Source organism: Malus domestica, chromosome 03, assembly GCF_042453785.1.
Source record: "Malus domestica chromosome 03, GDT2T_hap1".
Lineage (NCBI taxonomy): Eukaryota > Viridiplantae > Streptophyta > Magnoliopsida > Rosales > Rosaceae > Malus > Malus domestica.
In genome coordinates, this window is record NC_091663.1 from 18,191,038 (window position 1) to 18,208,744 (window position 17,707).

Consider the following 17,707-nt stretch of genomic DNA (forward strand, 5'->3'; position numbering starts at 1 on the left):
TTTTGTGCTAGCATTTTGGCGATCTTCGTTTCTCAGTCATCTTGTAACCATGGACCGCTGGAACTAGGTACTGCACTGCCGATGACCTTGGGGTTGTGTGGCGGTAGTTCTTCCCTTGCTGCTGATGTGGCCCCAAGTAGGAAGAACGAAATGTCTTCTTTTATTTTTAATCACTGTTCCCACCTAGGCTTTGTCTAGGCGTTAGGCGGTTGACCACCGCTTTGATTAATGCTTAGATGTTTGAAAATTAAGAAGGGGCGCCTAGACTTGCTGGCACCTGCATAAACAGCCTAAGCATCCGCCTAGCCCGCCCAAACTTGCCTAGGCACCCGTTTAAGTCGCAACTCATTTTGATAGAAAATAGATAATTTTAATTTTGCATTTTATTTTTTTCAATAAATTGTAAAAGACTTGTTGAATACTTAAATGAACACATATTATATGCTTGTTCTCCATGTTTTTCATTATGTTTCAATACTTCATAATATATATGTCATTCCATTTAATAGTTTTTAATGAAGTTATATATATTCAAGTATAAGCAGACACTTATTTATATAAAATATAATAGATTTACTTAAATAGCCCTAGCCTGCTATTCGATTAGTGTCTAGTGTTTTTTAGAACTTTGTTTTTTATTGGTTGATAAAATAGGGCATGAAAGAACTGTCTGGTTATCTGTATAATTTTCATTTGTTTTTTCTATTAAACAAGTCCTTTTGTTATTATTTTTCAAACTTTAAGTTTCATTAATTGCTCATTTCTGTATCTGGAGAACAACCGATTTGGCTTGGCTCGAGTATACCGTGACGTGGCTTTACGTGTCAATCAAATTGTCAATGAAAGGAGGGCATGTATTGATCACGCAACTTGGAGGATGCATGCATGCATGTATATAATTTTGATTAACATTGAAGGTGATTCCAAGATCTTGATACATGCAGTTAACAAGTATATTCAAGTTCCTTGCCAAATTTTATATATCGTCAAGGACATTTGTGCATCAAATTCCTAACTATACAATAAATCATATCTTCCGAGAGGCCAACATAGCAGCAGATGATTTTGCTACATTAGGACACAACTATAGTCTACATTGTAGGAAAAATGTTTAATCAAGATTGACTACATTTGGATTTCTGGTACATTTTATTTTATTTTATTTGTAATATGTGTTTCTTGATTAAAAGAAACACAACATAATTATATTTAGAGCACTATGTTTTCTTCTCTACAATGTTTGATTATATTGGTAAGTTTTTTTATTTGTAATATGGGTGCATTTGATTTTATGATATATTTGGATTTCTTGTACATTTTGTTTCCTGATACATTTAGAATCTAAACGTACCAAAAATCGGTATGTTTATTTTCAAGTGTAGCATAAGTTTTAAATACATTTTTTATATAACTATACGAAAATTTAAAAAATTACTGAAGTTTTCTTATTAAAGTATCAATGACTTTTTTTTAAGGAAGGAGGAACTAATTAAATATAATAAAAAAAATAAAAAGTTATTTTTTAGTGATGATGAGGAATTAGTTAAACTTATTTTTTTAATAGAAAAAGTCACGAATTTAAAATTTCTAGATCGCAAGAAATTAGTTGTTAGCTAGCTTAAGAGAGATGTGTGTGTGTGTGTATAACTATAAAAATGTTGAGTTGACAATTGATCAAAACATTTTAATCAAATTTTATAAAACAACATATGTTTAGTCTTAAATATTTAAAAAATATAGGGGATTCTAATTATTCCTTTTTATTTTTCCACCAAGATTAAAAATTATTTCTGTTTGTTTCAAAATTATGTCTTTACAAAGCTTTTCTCTACGATACTTGTATATTGGTATATTTTTCACAGATATCAATAAAAATGACGGTTGTAGTCATAGGTGAATATACATGTGGAATTACTGGTGGAATGACGGGCAACAATGTGGTTCGTTCGATGGAACGCGCATGAGCTTCCGAATGGTCCTCTTAACGGATTAGGATCTTTTTTTAATTCTCTTTTTTAGAATCTTAGGGATGAATTTATCTTAGCCGTTTATCGTACATCGTTCGATCCGATTTCGTTAGATACTGTTTGTATTCAATTTTAAATAAAAAAAATTCAAAAAGATTTTTGACCTCAGGATGACTGATGAATGAATAGAATGAACTGATCCCTAGATCCTTACATGTCTGAGTCTCGGTTCTAATTTGTCTCGAAAGGAAAAGCAAGAAGCGATCTTGTGATACTTAGACATTGGCAAGTTTATCAAGATCAAAGTCCTCACACTCCCTCCCTAATATAGATCTTAATACAGTAATTTCGCACTTATTTAATCCAGATTCGTTATTGATAACCTGTAATCGTTTGTACTATGTCTGATTATATATTGCAAAATGTGTTACGTTTAATATGTTGTGAGTACGTACATTTCCGTTACGTGGTCAAGAAATTCTAAAATACAAGTTTAACAAATATGAAAATGAAGAACGTTACAATGACGGTGAAGATGAACAGAGTGACCCCTAGACCATTAAATTTAGCTTCAGTGAGGTCTGAGGAATCAACTGGCGATATTGCACGCGTGCTTTGGTGACGGGAAAGAGTTGCACTCCAAGCTCCGAGCTCTCCGGCGAGTTTCAAGCTAGAACTTGATAATTCGACCGTCGCGAATCAAGGTTTTGACCTTTGTGAAACCCCTGTTCCTCGTTTCCAGAAACCTTTGTTTTGGTAAGTTTTATGATCTATTCATGTGATTTTTTGGTGAAAGAATCAAGCTAAACGAAGCTCATTTTTTGGAAATTCTGCAGTTTTAGTGAACAGACGACATATTCGTTCATTTTAACGGAATCATCCAACGGAAAGGTATATCCCGTTATCCATTTTAGTTCATACTCATCCAGCCCGTGGTCACTGGCAACGTACACACTTGCGTGTTGCACTCATACTGGTAAATGCTAGTATTATTTGTTGAGTTGCTCAGGTATGACTTCTGATTGAACATGATTTCCTTAACTATATATTGTAGTAGATAATAGTATTTAGTTTTAAATTATATGAGGTTTTTCAAAATGGGGGTTAGTTTGTTTGAAATGATTATGATCCACTCACACTTTATTTTTCGCTCCCTCATGACCTAGCGAGACCAAGATGGCATCTGATGACGTGTGGCCTTAGCAGTACAGTCTTCCTATGGGATAGGGTGATTCCTCGTCCATTATGTTTTATCTAGTTGTAATAATGCATGATCATACTTTCAATTATGCTTAGCACAACACATATTTTGTTATTACTGATGTATGCACTAGTGTTATGCTCTAAACTGATGTGATAATAATGGGGTTATTGAAACCTAATGTGTCCCCAAGTTGGGAGCTTGTTGTAGTGACTTGCAGGATAATTTTAGTACTTAATAGTAATGAGTTTTTTAGTTCAAATTTATTCACATATTTATTACCTATGGTTTCGTCATCATATTGGTGATGTTTCGTCATTATTTTGGTGATGTTACATTATCAATTTGGTGATGATCAGCACATCTTTACTCTTAGTTTGATGGCTATTTGGATCAAGGTTTATCAATTACGCCTCCATCCGTGACTGTGGCAATTTTGATTTCAACAATTATGACAATACAAGCTAAAGGCAACCAGATTTTCCATTAGGAATCATTGGTAGCTCGTTGACCTTGAAAATTCTGGAACATTTGCAATGCCAATGTATAACAAAAGTCGTCCCATTCAATAGTAGCTTAAACAGATGTAATCCCATCATCAAAATTATTTTATTCTGTACCTTTTTAACGATTTAACAGCTTTGAGTCCACAAATGCTAAAAGTTGTAAAATCGTGAGCTTCTAAAACTAGATCAGAAGCTTGCTCGGTTCTATAAAATTATGCAACACACAAAATGCATTTATAATCTTAACTTATTTTAATGTCGAAAAAGGAAGGTGTGGGTACTATGCTATGTTTTTTTTTAACAATCCATCAATAACATTCATTGCCCTTGAATGACGTAAATTATATAACTCATTTAGCTTTCAAGTCGATGGTTTCCAACCTACTATTGGAAGTGATATCTTGTTTCACAATGGGGTGCCAAAAACTATGTCCATTACTTTACCCTGTATCCAGAACATAATATTGATATATGTTGATGCACAAAATCAGTGAGACTTTAAAACAACGTAAAGTGTCAAGTTTGTGACCTTCACTCGGTTGCTTCGGTCACCTAGTGATGATAATATGTAAAGAGATAGAGATGAGGAAGCAATCACAAGATGTATGTGATTCACCCTAAGTTTGGCTACGTCCACAAAGTAGAAGAGTTCTCATTAATAGAGCAGGATTTACACAAATACATAGGTTCAAACATAATAATCATTAGTGGATTCTAAAGACTTGTTTAAGTACAATAATGACATTCGTCCTTAATTGTAGGAGAATGATCTTCTTTTATAGTTGAGGAGAGTCTCCGGCTTTCATCCGCGGTCGATGCAGGACTCTAGGAGCTTTATTTTGACGTTGACACATGTCATGATGTGATTGGCCTCTTGGGTGGAGGGAAACTCTTGTGCTTCGGAGGGGTGCCTCAACATGAATCCCTCAGTGGGTCCTTGAAGGTATGAAGTTGACCGGTGCTTGGTAGTTTCGGGATTGGTCAAGTATGATACAAACACTATTCCCCTAAGTTCCCAAATGAGGAAAGCTTCTCGGTTGGGGACTTGAAAAATCCAAGTCACTAAGTAAGCACGAAATTTCTTAGTATCGAAGTGTAGTAGCATATAGTGGGAGTCCCCCAAGTTTCAAAGCTAAAAGGATAGCTGAAAGAGGTGGCTTGATATTCTTGAGTCTTTGAAGAAAAAAAACTTCAAAAATTCTCCCTCTATTTTTTTTTTTTTTTTTTGGAAGTAACCCAAGTATATATATATATATTTTTGGATAAATTACATAAAACTACCTCAACTATGGGTCGAACCACAATCTTATACCTCATGTTTTAAACATTGCAATGTCATATCTCAACTTATGAATTCATTGCAATGTTAGACATCCGTTAACGTTTCTGTCAATTTGACTATTAAATGATGATATGGCAGGTGTGGGGCCCACTTCTTCACCAATTGAAATAAAAAAATAATTAATTAATAAAAAACTTTTTTTTTTACAATAAATTTATTAAAAAAAATCTCCTTCCTTTTCTTTTTTCAAATGGGTTTTTCAAAAAAGGTGAACTCAAAGAGGGCCCACTGAAGATTGAATCGAAATTTGAAGACCCAATTGAAGGTTGTTCAGATGGGGAAGATTTTAGCGAAGAACAAGAAGACCAAGAATTCGAAGGGAAGGCAAAAGCTTTCGTCATTCTTCTTTTTCCTCCACGTCGCCGAAGAATGCCTTGTTATTAACCCAATGCAGATCTACGCCATAAAGTCTTTGGTGAGCATATTTTAAGGCTCGTCAATGAGAGCTGAGGAAACAGAGGGACGACAAAAACCCATTCTTCCTCTTCATCCTTAAACACAGCCAAATCCACAAAAGTCGACCCTCTAGACCCCATAAACAAAACCCAGATCGTAGATTGAGATATATATAAGAAAATGTTAGAGATCAATCTGATGGTTAAGGGGCTTCAGAGGTCTGAAAGAACGTTTAGGAGGCAGGGCTCGTCTGGGTTGATTTGTGACGACAAGTTTCTACAATAGGCGTTGAACCAAGGTGAGGCAGAGAAGTAGGCGGAGGCAGCTCAGCAAGCTTGGGGCAGTGCGAAATCCAACTCAACAGGACCCACCATGGAGCGGAGCAGATCGATCGGAGAAAGAAGCTATCAGACGATCAAGGTTTAGCCACAAGCTATGGACCCATATTCCTAGAAAGTCTCCGACTACGGGATATGCAGCGCGTTTGGAAAACTGAAGCTAGCGTCGGCGTGTCGACTAAGACCAAACAAACGGGGATTTTCTGTTGATTTTGCTGTGTTTAAGAGAAAGGAGGAAACAGTTAATGGATGCATATTTTCATATATTTCCTTTGGATTTTGTATATATGAATGGGTTAAATGCACTAATTTATATTGTTTTAATTTATAGGCATTCAATACGGAAGTTATGTGAAAAAGAGTGAAAAATGAGCTTTTCGGGTGTCTAGAGTAATTCCAGTACAGCAATACGCTAATTAACTGCACCAAGGCATATGCGTTACAACAAGAAGATGAGATTGCAACAGTTTTAGAATCAAATAGAGATGAGAATGCTATTCAATGGAATCTAGGAGAGAACTTAATAATTAGTTTTATTATTTCCGTTTATTTTTTATTTCTTAAATAAGGACATAAAGTCCATTAGGGTTAGTAATTAGTATGCTTTTAATTGCCTTTAAGCACTTGTTTGCTGTTTGTTTTATATAATGAGATCCTTCTTCTTATGATATGGGGGGTCAACCACAAAAACAAAACCAAAAATCATTTATTCTACATAGGGGGCTACGGCAAGGAAGACCAAGAGGAAGAGCTACTTTGGAGTTTTTCTTTGCTAGGGCTACGATGTAGCCTAATCATGAATGCTTAATTGCCTTGTGGCATTGTTATTATCAAGTTTTTATTTCATATTGAGTATCTTTTGCTATGTGTGATGCGCTTGATTTTTATTTAGATGCTTGATCACCATCTAGGTTTTAATTAAGTTGATTTGATGCATGTTAGAGTAGATGTCATACTTAACTTGGGTTTAGCTTCTGGCAATTGATATCATAACCACCTATTTGTAAATGCCATACAATTAGGGTTTGTGTGATTTTCCAACGATTTCCATAAAGCTTAATGGGTTCTTACTTGTTTAAATCCATCTAGATGCCATAGAGGGTTAACATGTAAGGATACTTTTGATGTAACCAAATGCCATGGCCGTCGAATAATTTAGGGAAAATCAATCATCAATATTGGGGAACTACTTGAGCATAACATATTAAGGGAATTAAGTATGATTGGTTACGGTGAATTTGGATGCCCTAAGTTTTATTTTCTTATATTTATAATTTTATAATTTCATGTATTTTATTTTTAAAGTCATGTTTCATTTTTAGTTTAATTCAAATCGTATCTCTTTTTCGTTAAAGCTTCTCAATTAAATTTGTTTCAATTTAGTTAGTAAGATTTTAGAATCAATTCGATCTCTGTGGGATGATATTCGTGCTTATATGCTATACTATCATTTGATTTGTATACTTGCAAGCACAAAAATTCGAGACTTAATGAGTTTAATTTTGGTTATCTAATTTTCGCAACAACAGTTTTTTTTTAGGGTAAATTACATAGTAACCTCTCAGGTTTGAGGTCTATTACAACCCCATACAACAACTTTAAAGCATTTCACTTTCATACATCCAGTACCATTTTATTTCAAAATAACACCTCCGTTAGATTTTCCATCCATTAGTCTATTAAATGCTGATGTGGCTGCCACATTTGTGCTGATGAGGCTGCCACGTGGCAAAAAAAATTAATTTTTTAATTTTTTTTAAAAAAAATCTAATCTTCTAAATATATATAATAATAAAAAAAAAAACCTGAAAGCTTTACCCGCAACCCCCAAAACCAGAAACCAATTAATCCCAAACCCACCTCCCCATTAATCCCCCAGAAACCCAGCGCAGCAACCTCCTCCTCCCCCCCACCCCCCAACGAACCATTCTCGTCAAATCCCCCTTCCCCCGACGATTCACTCCCGTCAAATCCCACCCCCCTCCTCGACGACCCACTCCCGTTAAATCCCCCTTCCCCCGACGACCCACTCCCGTCAAATCCCACCCCTCCCCCCTCGACGACCCACTCCCGTCAAATCCCACACCCCCCTCGACAACCCACTCCCGTCAAATCCCACACCCTCCCCCCGACGACCCACTCCCGTTAAATCCCCCTTCCCCCGACGACCCACTCCCGTCAAATCCCACCCTCCCCCCCCCCGACGACCCACTCCCGTTAAATCCCCCTCCCCAACGAGATGGGTTTTTTTTTCACCTTTTCTTTTCTGGGTTGCAGATACTGGGTGCAAAGGAGGAGGTGGAGGATGGGTGCACGGTGGGTTTGGGGAAGACGAGAAGGAGGAGAAAAGGGTGCGTTGCAGGGAAGATGAAGATATGGGGCTTTTTTTTCTCTCTTTTTTCTTTCTGGGTTGCAGGTTGGGCTCGGATGGGGGTGGGGGAGATGGGAAGATGGGTGCGCGAAGGAGGTGGAGGATGGGTGGGAGTGGTTTTGGATTTGGGCTACAGGGAGGGAGGACGGATTGGGAAGATGAAGGAGATGGGTTTCGGCGGGGTATAGGTTGGGGGAATATGGGAGCGGGGAAGAAGAAGGTTGAGGGCTTTTTTTTTTTTTTTTTTTTTTAATAGGGTTATATTATAAAATTTTTAATTAATAAAAAAATATTTTTTTTTTACCACGTGGCAACCACATCAGCACAAATGTGGCAGCCACGTCAGCATTTAATAGACTAATGGATGAAAAATCTAATGGAGGTGTTATTTTGAAATAAAATGGTACTTGATGTATGAAAGTGAAATGTTTTAAAGTTGTTGTATGAGGTTGTAATAGACCTCAAACCTGAGGGGCTATTATGTAATTTACCCTTTTTTTAATTAATTTTAACTTTTAAATAAAAATTAGTAATTTATTAATAATTAATTAATTTTTTTATTTCACTTGGGGAAGAAGTGGACCCAATTCCTGCCACGTCAGCATTTAATAGTCAAATTGACAGAAAAATTAACAGAGGTTGAACATTGCAATGAATTCATAAGTTGAGGTATAACATTGCAATGTTTAAAACATGAGGTATGTCACTGTGATATGACCCATAGTTGAGGTAGTTTTATGTAATTTACCCTATATTTTTTCTTAAGCCCAATTCCTTTTTTCTTTTTTCTTTTTTTTTGTGAGAAAAAAAAATGTGGTTGAAGCCTTTTCCTTACCTAGCTTGAATGGTTGAAACTTTTTCCTTTGGGCACATAACTTGAATGGTTGAAGCTAGTCATAGGACCCCATAAATTGATTTTGCTTCACACTAACTTGATCAAAAGTGTGTAAAGCTTTTTACATGTTGTAGTGTTGAAGCTTTTTGGTTGAAGCTTTGTAGGTGAAGATTTTTAGGTGAAGATTTTTAGTTGAAACTTTGTAGGTGAAGCTTTGTAGGTGAAGCTTTTTGGTTTAAGCTTTGTGGGTGAAGCTTTTTGGTTTTAACTTTGTGTGTGAAGCTTTTGGTTTAAGTTTTGTGGGTGAGCTTTTTGGTTGAAGCTTTGTACGTGAAGCTTTTTAATTGAAGCTTTGTACGTGAAAATTTTTGGTTGAGGCTTTGTAGATGAAGATTTTTGGTTGAGGCTTTGTCGGTGAAGTTTTTTTATTGAAGCTTTGTTTTTTGGTTGAAGCTTTTTCTTTGGGCACATAGCTTGAGTGGTTGAAGCTAGTTGTAGGACACCATAACTTGATTTTGCTTCACACTACCTTGATCAAGAGTGTGTGAAGTTTTTTACATGTTGTAGTGTTGAAGCTTTTTGGTTGAAGCTTTGTAGGTGAAGATTTTTGGTTTAAGCTTTGTGTGTGAAGCTTTTTGGTTTAAGTTTTGTGGGTGAGCTTTTTGGTTGAAGCTTTGTACGTAAAGCTTTTTAGTTGAAGCTTTGCACGTGAAGCTTTTTGGTTGAGGCTTTGTAGATGAAGATTTTTTGTTAAGGCTTTGTAGGTGAAGCTTTTTTTTGAAGCTTTGTTTTTTGGTTGAAGCCTTGTAGGTGAAGCTTTTTGGTTGAAGCCTTGTAGGTGAAGCTTTTTGGTTGAAACTTCGTAGGTGAAACTTTATGCTTGAAGCTTTGTAGGTGAAGCTTTTTGGTTGAAGCTTTGTAGGTGAAGCTTTTTTGTTGAGGCTTTGTATGTGAAGCTTTTTGGTTGAGGCTTTATAGGTGAAGCTTTTTGCTTAGGCACATGGCTTGAATAGTTGAAGCTATTCCTAGGGCACCATAATTTGATTTTGCTTCACACTATCTAGATTAAGAGTGTGTGAAGCTTTTGACATTTGTAGTTGCCTCATATGTGTTGAAGCTTTGTTGGCCTTTCCACATGTCATAATTAACAATTAATTAATTGCTTAATTAAATAATTAATCATTATTTCAAAATAATTATTAATTAATTAATTTTAGAAATTTAAAATATTTTTTTGGCAGAATTTTTTTGGCCTTTTTTTGGCCTTAAAAAAAACTAGAACAAGAAAATGTGGGAGAGACCATATATATAGATTTTGCTTCCACACTTTTGAGCAAGAGTGTGCGAGACAAACCACATATTGTAGTAGTTGAAGGTTCGGAGAAACCATATAGATTGATTTTGCTTCGCACAGTCTTGATCAAGAGAAGCTTTCTATGAGTTGTAGTATTTGCATTGTTACAGAGGGGAAATGTCTGGAGCAAATGCAAGAGGGTTAAAGAGCTTGATCTTTGTATACCATGCACTGAAGCCTTTGTTGGCTTGTAATAAGACTTTGTTGATGACTATAACCCTTGTTGGGCAAAAGTGCTCCCCCAATTGGGTTGAGTTAAGCTTGCTTATCCCCCTTTTGAGTTGTAAGGCTTGAGGGTTTTTTATTATTTGTGAATGCTAAGATTTCAAATGTACAAGTTATACCTTCCTCACCTAGTTGGTGGGAAGAATGGTGAGTTGCCGAGACAAAAATGATTATTAATAGTATTAGTTGTACTCTTCATCACCTAGTTGGTGATACGAAGGTGAGTTCCTTCATCATCTGGTTGGTGATAAGAGTGGGAAGTTACCTAATGATATTAGAGTATAGGTTGTACCTTTCATCACCTAGTTGGTGATACGAATGTGAGTTCCTTCATCACCTGGTTGGTGAGAATAAGGGCAAGGTGCCAAGGCACATTATAGGAAGTGCCGTTATGTATGAATGTGTTGAAATGTATGATATTTATGTTGATTAACATGAGTGATGCTTATGAATGTTTTGCTATGAATGAAGGAATCCATACTTCGGATATGTGAACCATGTTGGTTGTAACACTTAGTTTCACTTCCTTTGTGCCAAAGTACGCATGTTGAAGCTTTGAGTTAAAGTATAGAGGTAAGTCAGTGTAGACCAAGTGTTCTAGTGCTAGGAATGTAAAAGACATAGACGAAGTTGTCTGAATTCCCTCTTCATTAAATATTTTGCCAAATGGCTTGTGTTACAATAGATCTCAAACGATTGAGGGTCAAAACATTTATAATGTGTATGCCTTCTTATAATAGCCTTTCCTTTAGCACCTAGTCCCCCATCCCAACTCTGAAAGAACAAGGCTTAACCCCATGGTCATAATAGTTAAAGGTACATTCACCCCTGGTTGTCTTGATACAAACTTTTATCCCTCTTGTTTTAATGAGCTTGCTAAGAGTAAAGATCATTCCTCTTACCAAGAGACGAATACGTTTGGTGACTTAGCAGTAGCTAAGTGAGGTAAGAGAGGATAAAATGAGTGTCTGAATGGCTAAAACCTCCTCACTTGGTAGAACTTAACTTTCACTCCCCACTTGTTGATAGGGCTTAACCATATAAGGGTTCCCTTGGTATGTCATTATCTCGGCAAAGGCATGATTGTAAGCTTGTAGCATCACCTCAGAGTAAGTCATCCAAATGTTAACATTGATCATGTACTTAAAGAAGCATTCACATATGCCTACAGTGAAGACCCTGAGTGTTGTTTTATTATCTTCCTCAGTGTAACGAGAGTACTCATGGCTGAAACAACTGGCATATTCACGCAATGACTCGTCCGATTTCTGACTAATGGTGTATAACTCATCATCAGAATGTAAGCGATCAACTTGGAATATATGTGAGCCACGAAGAGTCTTCTTAACTCAACGAAGGAATCCACCATATTAGGTTGAAAACGACAATACCAATTGAGAGCTTCACCAAAGATAATTAAGGGGAATATAAGACATTGTTCCTCATCATTGTTCATTCGGCATGCCATGGTAGATACGAGACGTGGATATGCTCAATTGGATCCCCCCCTCCCAAGTATACGATTGTAAGCCAAGCTTCTATTTAGTTTTTCCTTGTAGAGGGGTGCAAAGGATCTTCCTTGTTAGAGGGTCTGGCCTTGGATGATTCCAATAAAGTATTTTGGCTTGACCCTCGACCTTCAGCTTATTCACTTCTTTGAGGAGCTGCAAGATAAGGGGGTCCTGAGTGGAGTCAAGCACTATTATAACTCTTCTTTGTAAGTTTCCCTCATCCTTTGGAAGTAGGGAAGTTTGGTTAAAGGCATGTGGCCTTTTTTGGATTCACCATACTCATTTTCGGGATGTATCCATTGGAAGTTCCTTAAGTCTCCTACACCTTCTTGTCCCTTAAAGGTTTGTCATTCTTTTCCTATATTGAAGGCTGGCCTACGTTGTGGTAGGGGACTGAACCCTTTAATGACCTTTGGATCTTTAATCCTTGAGCTTATATGGATGGGGTTTTCTCGACAGTCGCAAAAATGATCTTCGATCTTTCCACTCATTCTACAAGGAGGTGCCTCCATTCACTTCTCCTGTTTCAGGTTGAAACAGCTGGGTTAAGAGAAGTCTCACGTTGACCAACACATTAATAGGTAGTTTGCTCCTCATTAGGAGTATCCATGTTGAAGACCGGTGACCTTCCATGTTAGGGGGCACCCAGGTAATGGTTAACATCCATAGGGGTAATGGGCTCGTGAGATTGAGTCTGCCTACCCTCGTGGAGCATCTCGAAGAGTTTCTCATTCTATTCTTATATGATCACATTCATCATTACTATCTTGTTATTCTGAGCCTTAAGATCTTCGACCTTAGCCTGAAGAGCAAACTTCTTTCTTTCCTTCCTTTATTATCTCACACTAGGCACAAAAGGGTGTTGTTTTACGTGCTATGGCTTTCTTTGCTTCCCATGTTGGAAAGGGATGTATGATCAAATGAGAGTGTACAAACGATGGAAATTAACTTGACAAAGCTGGAGATAGTAGGAATAAGTGTCGTTCCCACAGACGGCATGTTGATGCACAAAATCAGTAAGACTTTGGAACAACGTAAATTGTCAAGTTTATGACCTTCGCTAGATTGCTTCGGTCACCTAGTGATGATAATATGTAAAGAGATAGAGATAGGGAAGCAAACATAAGATGTACATGGTTCACCCTAAGTTTGGCTACGTCCACAAAGTTCTTATTAATAGTGAAGGGTTTACACAAATACATAGGTTTAAGCATAATCATCATTAGTGGATTCTAATGACTTGTTTAAGTACAATAATGACATTTGTCCTTAATTGTGGGAGAATGATCTTCTTTTATAGTTGAGGAGAGTCTTCGGCTTTCGTTCACGATCGATGCAGGACTCTAGGAGCTTTATTCTGACGTTGACACGTGTCATGATGTGATTGGCTTTCTGGGTGGAAGGAAACTCTTGTGCTTCGGCAGGGGTGCCTCAACATGAATCCCTCAGTGGGTCCTTGAAGGTATGAAGTTGATCGGTGCTTAGTAGTTTCGGGATTGGTCAAGTATAGTACAAACAATCTACAATAAAAAAATTAAGAACAAAATTAGATATATTCTTGATTATATATATGTAAATATTTATATACTACTTTGCCATTTGGAACATGAAACCGGTTCTCCTTATGTAGAGCATCATGCAAGACACAACCATTAGATGTAAAGTATAAATAAAGAAGTATGATTCTCTCCCCTCCTATTCTCATCCCCTTCCCTCTCCTCCTCTTACATATTGCTTTTTGTCTTATTGTCTCTATAAAAAAATCAATATAAGATGTTGACGTGACTTAACCGTGACTGGTCAAATAGGAGGGGAGAGAATCCTCCTCCATAAATAAAAGCTTAAATTTGGACCACAAGCTCCTAACATATTAGTGGAAATATCACTTTTTTCTATCTCAATATTTTTGTCTTTTCTCAGCCATGGCTGTTACTAGAATGTGAGTTCTAGTTCTTTAAGACAACTCCAAATAAAAATGCCATAAAAGAAAATAAAATAAGTCTAGAAAAACTAATATAAAATTACCAAACAAAGACATAGTTTTTGTGTTTTGTTTTTAATCAATTACCTCAACCATCGCCACTTCTCTCTTCAGAAGTACCAATAATACAAGGCTGATAGTCTAAACCACAACTTTAAACTTCAAGTTATGCCAAGTATATTTAAAAAATTATAGCAAATTCTTCGGTGGACACATTTCTTGTGTGAACTAATCACCAATTAATTCTTTGTAAAAAAATTCCACAAAGCCATTTAAATTCACTCTTGCTAACTCGTAAATGTTCAATGAAAGTTGATTATTTTCCATCAAACAATCGGTTGAGGTAAGATTGTCTTTCTTGATCTTAATCATGTGAAGGTTCGTTGACAATAAACCTCTCACTATATTAGTGCATTACTATGACTATACCATATATAATTGTTTAGACAATTGTTTTCCTCTTTTTACTATTTTTCTACTCATTTATAGAACGTCTTTTATTGGCCATACCTATTTGATTGTATGAATAAGATGTACTGTGATACACTCAAGCATCAAAATTAAGGAGACTTCTGCAAAACAAACAAAAACACAATTGGAAGAAAGCCCCCTTGTATGTTTAGAATATCCACGATGTACCAATGAACTAACACAAAAAACACAAATAAAAACAAGGAACTAACATCAAAAACCATCCTAAACTATAACAAGGAACTAGCACAACAACATATGTTTATCAGAAAATAATAAACATACTAGTAAAATTCACTATTGGCGTAGGAAATCCCGAAAAGCTAAAAATAAAGTTGAGGCGCTAACCTAGAATAGCGATGCACAAGTAGAAAATCTTGTCGAAATTTGGAGCATTAGCGAATTGAACAATGCAGCATATCCTTCTCAGGTTTTATCATGGAATTTGGTGCTATAATTGTGAAATTTTGCACCCTGATTTTGAAATTTGGCACACGCTATATTTATCGGCTATGAGTTTGCAAATCTCGTTGTAGTTGGAATTGTGAAATAATGCCTATTTAGACGGAAATTAAACTTAGAAATCTTTATCCCTAATTTTCACTTATTTTGTTGTGGAGAATTTGTCGTTTCCCTCGTTTGTAGGATTAACACTTATTTTGTTACGATTACATTACGCTACTCTTGGATAGGATTAACACTAATTATTTTGGAATAACTTCTCACCCACCTGCAAAAATGTGCTCATGGGCAACTATGTCAAATCACATGTGTTATTCAATCGATACAATTTTAATATGGAACAAACCATTCACATTGTCTTGTGTTGCCCCACCATCGGCAATTTTGGCTCTTACATTGGAACTTGTTCACTTTGAACTCAAAACTTTCATGATTTTTTTTTTTTTTTACCACAATACGCTTGATGTGACTTTTGTCTTTGAAGGTACCATGAAGAACAAGTTTTTCCATACGATTCTCACTGTGCCTACCCACCTCAAGATCCAGCATTGCAAATGAAAATTGAAGGTGTTCCTCTGAAAATTAAACGATGTCGTGTCTTGTAGACTGACAGGAGTATCCCCTATATAGGCCATCAACATGAGTAACCAAGCTTGGAACTTTTTATTCTGGCGAGGAGTTTCATGTACATCATGATAAGGAGGCTGAAGGGCACACCCAACAACATGTTGTACTCAATGACGATTTGTTGCTGATTACTTACTGGGGGATTTATAACACCATCGACCATGGTCGCTTAACCAAGGGCTAAAGGGGATAGAGCTTTGCACACTGGTACCATTGTTGCAGTATAGTTCAACAAATAGTCAACTGAGTTGTTGTCTTCATTGATAATGTATTTAATTGTACCAACTAAGGTGGTGACGGAACCAGAATTCTTTGTGGGAGAGGGCCTTTCATATATGTATTGAGAAAATTTTCAAACTCATAGCATGAGCAATCGAAGTGATCTTCACAAAACTAAAAGACCCATTAAATTTAATAAAGATAATCAAAAGAAATGTATAATACAAGTAAGTGGGAGGTAGAGGGCAAGGTAACCAATAAAAAAAAATTGAAATTATAGGAAGAAAATACAAAGAAATTTGGTTTGAATTGTTTGACAGAAAAAGTAGGGCAAAGAAGAGGGCTGCAAATAATAGTTGAATATGTTGCTTTATAAATAAAATTAAAGTTGATTTTAAAACCTCATCCCTAAGTTTCACTAATCCATAAAGACAAAACAAAGCAAAATTGTTAGAAAAATATAAGATACGATGTCCTTCGACTCAACTTCTTTACGAGAACAATTCATCTTCTTCCTCATGCCTTACGGTTCTATAACTGCAAACTTAAGGCCGTTAGAAATTTCTTACACAATGATCAGGATGGACCCAGGACCACTCTGGTCCATTAGTGGCTCTGCCCATGGGTGCAACATACTTCATATAACGATGTGAGTCAACTCATTTGCCTTTGATAAATGAGAGTCTTTTCACGAAGCTCAACCTAGCTTGTGTTGCATCTTCCCATTGCAGTATAGCTCATTGCGATGGAGTGTTGGTGCTTGTCTTACCTAATTTTAACACAGAACAGGGTTTTCAGTTTTGTGCAATTTCTTTGGTAGTCTGCAATTTCAAGTTCAATTCTCGCTGCTTTTCACGGGTTGGTGTGGGAGATGCCAGAACCACTACTCAAGTTTAATAAAGGCATAATCAATGCTAATTCATAAAGGGTATTCTAGTATTTTACATTCATTGTTTATGGGTGTTTACTATATCAATTATTTGTGAAAGGAGAAATGCTAAGAACTTTTTTTTTTTAAAGTATGAATCTTCATGAACTCTCTGTTACTTCATAGTTTAACGTTCTATTTTATACTAAAATTATAAAATGTTGTATCGAAAATATAAGATAGCAGAAGATCTATGAAGAGTGCCATTTTGAAACAGCCACTTTAGATTTCTTAGATGGATGAGACATGGTGATTTCATTTCAGCGGTTCCCTCCCTTCAAAATCAGTAAAGACTGATATGACAGTGCGATCCGGACATTCATAAAGCTACTAAAGTAAAGTAAAATCACCCGTCCAGTCCATCCTTCTGGACAAGACTCACTCACTCTCACCCACACATGATTTCAAAATACCAACTACATGATTTGACGTTTCAGATTCTCTAATCTTAACCGAATCCCAATGGACAAACCAATCCAAATCCCCACTCCCTCCCTGGGTATTAGTACTGTATATGGCATTTTTATGGGAACAGAGATCCAAGCCGGATCTTCCTCACTAAGTCCTAAGGATCTAGAAATTTGGACTTTTGAAATTTAATTTAACGGTTACAATTATTATCACTTTTAGAAAGATCGTTCTATTTGTAACAGTTTGATCAAATTTCAATGATCCGGATCCTTAGAATTTGGTGGGATGAGATCCGGCTGGGATCTCTGTCCTTTTTACGGGGCCATTTACATAATACTGCTCATTCTACAGCAATATAAGTGGGCATATTTGCAGGCGTTACAGAACAGTCCACATTTTCAACAGAACGTACCAAGTTAAATGATGGCAGTACCATTTACGACCCCACGTCTCTCATTCTTGCTTCCTCTAATCAACCCTAGGTGATGATAATCACACCCATCAACGGCGAGTGAACTAGCTAGGGTTAACCATGCACGTCAGCATGACCAAAGCAATATGC

The 17,707-nt window shown here is 36.4% G+C and overlaps 1 protein-coding gene across 1 annotated transcript; it reads left to right on the forward strand.

The window, feature by feature from the left end:
* Window positions 1–5,228: 5,228 nt before the first annotated feature.
* Window positions 5,229–6,122, forward strand: LOC114824185 (uncharacterized protein At1g15400-like). Its single transcript, XM_070819601.1, is given in 2 exon segments — window positions 5,229–5,692; window positions 5,777–6,122. Coding segments are annotated over 2 exon segments (405 nt in total). The 5' UTR covers window positions 5,229–5,592; the 3' UTR covers window positions 6,082–6,122.
* The last annotated feature ends 11,585 nt before the right edge of the window (window positions 6,123–17,707 follow it).